Raw genomic sequence first — 5,088 nt, forward strand, 5'->3', positions numbered from 1 at the left:
AAAATAATGATATTAAGACTCACTTCTAGCAGTTTCAACATCTTTTATTTGACACTTGAGCCTGCTTGTCTTTCATAAGCTTTGATAGTTCTGGGAGCGGGACACCAGGATTATGAACGTTGATTTAAGAATGTTTTTTTGTGTGGAAATACATTTCAATAATTCTACACAACCCCTGCAATCCCCTTAAGTACCACTTGGGGTCCCTGTACCCCCAGTTGGGAACCACTTAGGGTTGTGAGGAGCTAAATAATAAAATATATAGCTGATGAAACTGAAAGAGAACAAGACATATCCAACAACATCTTTTATTATCACACCTCAATCACATTACATTTAATAATCAAGCACTGCTGACTGTTGTTAGACTCTTGGTCAAATCTTATTCAATTATTTACTGGCTTTTTGTATTATATGTTCAACAATAAGCAAAAAAAGAAGACAAATACAGTAAATGCATCACATTAAGATCAACAAGTTTAATCTCCACAAACTGCAAACATGAAGCTGCAACGTCTGTGCTGTCCTTTGATCAGGATGAACATCACAGGAACAAGCTTTAACCTACTGAAGACAAATAAAACATTCAATTTAATAATGTGAATCAAGAAAGCATTTGTGTTTCCGCAAACATCTTCAAGACAAGTTACATAACTGTGGAAGTCCAAAACCTTGTCTTGAAACATAAATGTTTGGCATATAATCAAAATGTATTACACATTGAAATATCTTAATAATTGATTAATAAAAATAAGAGAACAAAAGTGAGTGGTGACCGTTATAGGCACCAATACTCCGGCTGACAGAGGTCAACCAATGACTGTGTGTGTCCGATAAGAAGCAGTTTTCCATAATGCAGGTCAGTGGGGTTCTTTACCTGATAAATGACGCCACCAGCTGGACAAAATCTCTAAAATCTAACAAAGCTTGTTAATGACAAAAAGTGTGTGCTAATGCGTCATGCTAACTTTAGTAATGGTCATAACATGGCTCAGGTCTACAAATGATTTTAGATCCTGAAAACACTTTTTTTTAAAGAGCCTTCATGTCATCCCCCCCCCTAATATCCAAAGAAATTTCCAACCTTCTTTAAGAAACCTTCATTTTTTTGCGTCTCCTGTTTCTCTCGAGATAATTCCTCTTCCGTTTTGGTGAGTTTTTGCCGTTTGGCCACTTTGGAGATGATTGTGGCTTTTTCCCTCATCTCCTCCAAAGACCGAACACGTGCCTGGTAACCCACTTTGGCCTCAGCCTTTTCTCCTTCAATCAGCATGTCAATGTAATCTGGAGTGGTCAGAGGGTTAGGGCTCAGGGCGATCTCTTGCAGACGAGTTAAAGAGTGAGATGACTGATCCATGAGAGACAATATCATCTCTTGGAGGTGATTGATCTCCTCCTCTTGACTCTCAATCAACTCCTGAACACTCATTTTTCCTTTTGCAGCTTTATTGTACTTGGCTTTAAGCTCTTCCAGTGTCTGGCTCTCTTTGACTTGTACATAGTCCCAGCTGTATGTCTGGTTGAAATGCACACTCCAAATGCATTTTCCAGGGCAGACAGTGCACCTCCCAGAACTATCCATCGACGCACAGCCACGTTTTTGACTATCGTCCGCTATCATACACGGGTAGTGGCAGGTGATGGAACAGTTCTGGCAGTTGGTAATGTACTCTCCTTTCTTTGTGAGCTGTTTTTGGATTGGCTTAATAACATCCACCTCAATCACAAAGTTTTCATTTGAAGTCATGGCTGTTTCATGCTCTTTAATCTTTTCTTTGGTTGTCTTGATTTGTTCAAGTTTTGCTAATCCAGCTTTAACTTGCGGTTGCAAACCTTCAACGGCCGCTTCAAGATGTCTCCGTTCTTTTAGAACCTCTTGGGTCATGAGCAAGCTTTTGGTTGTCAGTTTAGTCAAAGCAGTGAAGAACTTCTCCATACTTTTGATGCCCATCTTCCAAAACATTTCGTCAAAGTCATCCTCATCCTCATCAGAATTATCATCACAGGCCCGATCATTGCTGCTTCTGTTGTCTGCAAAGAACGCTGAGTTGTTGAATTTGAAGTGAACTGGAAGCCCTAGGTCATTTTTTGGACATTGAACCCTAGAGTTGTTTATTGCCTCAAGAACAGGTGGCTGCTTGCCATCTGCAAAGGTGACCAGCATCTGAATATTCTCTGCCACGTCTTTGCCAAAAATGGAGAGCACAGAGTCAAATACATATCGTTGTGTGGCAGTTAGTCGGGCAAGAGAGGCCTGGGTGACAAAACACACAGCATCAATCTCACTGACTCCCTTTGCAGAAGTGAAAAGCCTCCTGATTTGTTCTGTGATCTCCTTGTCTCTTTGTATTCCTCTTGTATCTCCAAAGCCTGGAGTATCAACAATGGTCAGAGAGAAAGGGATTTTAAAGCCCTCCTGGTGGTTGATTTTATACACAGTGACTTCAGAGGTCTGGCTCTCAGCTTGAGATCTAGACTGATCCTCGTCAACTAACTTGAATCTGAAATGGTCCTTCCACTCTACACCAACGATGTAGTTGATGAGTCCATTGATCAGAGTGGACTTTCCAGATCCAGTTGCTCCGAGAAGCATAATTGTGCGATTTTGCCTCATGCTTTCTTTGCCAAAGTTGTACCTCCGGCATCCATCAACTTCCATGTCTTCTTCTGTCAGAGGCAGTTTGTAAACTGAGGGAGATTCAGAGTTGATCCTTTTGCTTTTACTTATGAGGAATTCTGTGAGACGTGCAAATTCACGTTTAGTTGTGCGGACATTAACAGCGATGCTTTCTTTGCTTCTTCCAGCTGCACCACAATCACACCTGACCCTGACAGCGTATTCTGTCTCTGGCTGAAGTCCTGAAATGATCGCCTTCTCAGCTCCCGCCATCATTTGCTCCCAGTGGAGATCTTCCTCTTTCACCTGTTGGTCTGGTTTGGCGTACTCCACGATGTAGCTCAAAACGTGGACATCTTGTCCGAGCTCAGCAGGTTTCTCCCAGCTGACTGATATCTCACCGTGAGGTAGATTCAACGTGGAGTTTTCCAGGAGGGCTGCAGGGTAAGGTTTGAATGGATCCACTGACTTCATTGGCTGGCCCGGCACCTACTGGTGTCTCTGCCCTGCATCTGAACATGTACTCTGTGTTAGGACTCAGGCCGCTCACTGTGACTTCTTCAGCTTTTGATGCTGTCTTTTGTTTCCAGCCGTCCTCTCCACTGACACAGTACTCAACAGAGTAGGAGGTGATGTCCTCTGCTCCAAATCTGGGTGGAGAAATGTTCAGCGTCACACTGCTGTGGTTTATATCACTTCCTGTTACTGTTGCAGGCTTTGAAGGCGGCTCAAAGTTCTCATTGACAGAAAGGCCGTCTGTATAAAGGTAGATGCTGGCTCCTTTCTGTGTCTCCTTTGTTAAACCCACTGTCAGAAATGTGATGTTCTTGTTCTCCTTGTTGGCCTCTGCAAAATCACTGAAGAGCTTTGCTTTATGCAGCACTGCTTCCTTTCTTCTCTTGAGTTGTACCATTGATCTGGAGGGTGTGGATCTTGGGCGTCGTCTGGTTTGGGTGTTTGTTTCAGGTAGTTTGATAAAGTTGAGAGGTACGGTTCATCACTTCCCAGCGAGGTGAAGACAAAACACACAGCATGCTCTGCTTTGAGAATTTCTTCATTAAGATCGTTTTCACATGGAACGATCTTGGTGTTTTTCATCATGTTGATGTATGACTTTAAACAATGAATTTCTCTGACCTTACAGTCCATCCACTCGTTCAGGTCCTTGCTGTTGAAAGGAGAAGAACATGTCTTCCTCAGTTCCTCTGCGAGCACAGCTTCTTCTTCTCCTCCTCCTCGGATTGATGGCAGTTTCTTTGCCAGGGTTCGTTGGAATTCCAGTTTGAACACAGAGCACATCTTTTTAAAGGTTTTGAGTTTTTTTCCAATCTGTGGGAACTGCTGTGTAGTTTGGGTTCTCAGTGCATCGTTGAACCTCATGTCCAGGTCACTGAAGTCCTCCAGGACATTCTGACATTCTTCAACTAACCCTATACTTATCTGACGGACAAGTTTAGCAGCAGTAGAATCTAAACATGTCAGAGGCAACAGCCAGACCTTCACTGGTACTGCGTTTTCCCCGCCCTCCAGCAGCTTTGGCAGACTTTGGTACACCTCTACTGCCTCCTGAAAGGATGTAGGAGGTTTCTGAATGAAAAAGTCGCCAATGAATCTGCAGGAGAATTTCTCAACGTTTTTTCTTTCATTGTCTTCCATTTTCAGCGAGCCTTCACCATCTATTGAAAGGGAGGTCATTTTATTGACCATCACCTTCAAGTTGCCCTGAATGTCTTGAAGGTTCTCGTTGACAGACACCTCACGGTCAAAGACAAAGAAGGCTTGTGCGCCATAAAGGATACCTGTGACTACATGTGTTGCTATTCCTTGATCAAACACAACCTGATGTTTCTTAACATGTTCTCCTCCAAGATGATCCATGGACAGTTCTTGGAACTTTGTGGTAGCTTGGTACTTCAGTGTTACTCTGGCCTGATTTTTGGAAGTCTTAGTATCGTTCAGGTATTTAGCTGATCCTCCAACCTCTACCAGTCCACTCAAGAAACTTGCCTTCAGTGATGCTTCAACATTCAGGGCTGAAGATTTGTCCTCAATTGATTCAGAAGCAACTATTTCAAAATTATTATATTTGTGTGGTCTGTCTCTAATATGATCTTGAAGGTCATCACAGTCCCACAAAGTGATTCCTGCAAAAGAAGAACCAAAGATCAATCTAGAACCAAAGTACATGTTAATACACACTATAACTTTGAGGGGAATCAAAGCATCGTCCTTCCAGTAATTGTAGCTTTCCTGTTGTTAGGAACTGAAATATAGAATGAGTTGTTCAGTGATGCAGTTCCTGAGAACATTTAAGATAATAAAGAAAGCTCGTCTTGCTTACAAGACATAAATACACAAATCAGTTTAATGTACTTGACTATTTTCTACGACTGTTACACTGCATCCTTGTTGTGAACCTTACAGAGTGTTGCAGACCGCAGTTGTTGAGCCAAACCATACAAACAGTTATA

At 42.3% G+C, this 5,088-nt stretch overlaps 2 protein-coding genes across 2 annotated transcripts; both read right to left on the reverse strand.

The window, feature by feature from the left end:
- Positions 1-294: 294 nt before the first annotated feature.
- On the reverse strand, positions 295-3,109 carry LOC104960641 (uncharacterized). The gene has a single exon (XM_010788730.1). The coding sequence runs from the start codon at positions 3,089-3,091 to the stop codon at positions 1,061-1,063; it is 2,031 nt and encodes a 676-aa protein (XP_010787032.1). The 5' UTR covers positions 3,092-3,109; the 3' UTR covers positions 295-1,060.
- A 294-nt stretch (positions 3,110-3,403) lies between these two features.
- LOC104960640 (verrucotoxin subunit beta-like) lies at positions 3,404-4,804 on the reverse strand. Its single transcript, XM_010788729.1, has one exon. The coding sequence runs from the start codon at positions 4,802-4,804 to the stop codon at positions 3,428-3,430; it is 1,377 nt and encodes a 458-aa protein (XP_010787031.1). The 3' UTR covers positions 3,404-3,427.
- Positions 4,805-5,088: the final 284 nt, after the last annotated feature.

This window comes from Notothenia coriiceps, unplaced genomic scaffold (genome assembly GCF_000735185.1).
Source record: "Notothenia coriiceps isolate Sejong01 unplaced genomic scaffold, NC01 NC01_scaffold00032111, whole genome shotgun sequence".
NCBI classification, from domain to species: Eukaryota; Metazoa; Chordata; class Actinopteri; order Perciformes; family Nototheniidae; genus Notothenia; species Notothenia coriiceps.

What these genes read in the sequence shown, in the direction of transcription:
- LOC104960641 (XM_010788730.1), bottom strand. Translation starts at nt 3,091, where the DNA reads ATGAAGTCAGTGGATCCATTCAAACCTTACCCTGCAGCCCTCCTGGAA.
- LOC104960640 (XM_010788729.1), bottom strand. Translation starts at nt 4,804, where the DNA reads ATGTACTTTGGTTCTAGATTGATCTTTGGTTCTTCTTTTGCAGGAATC.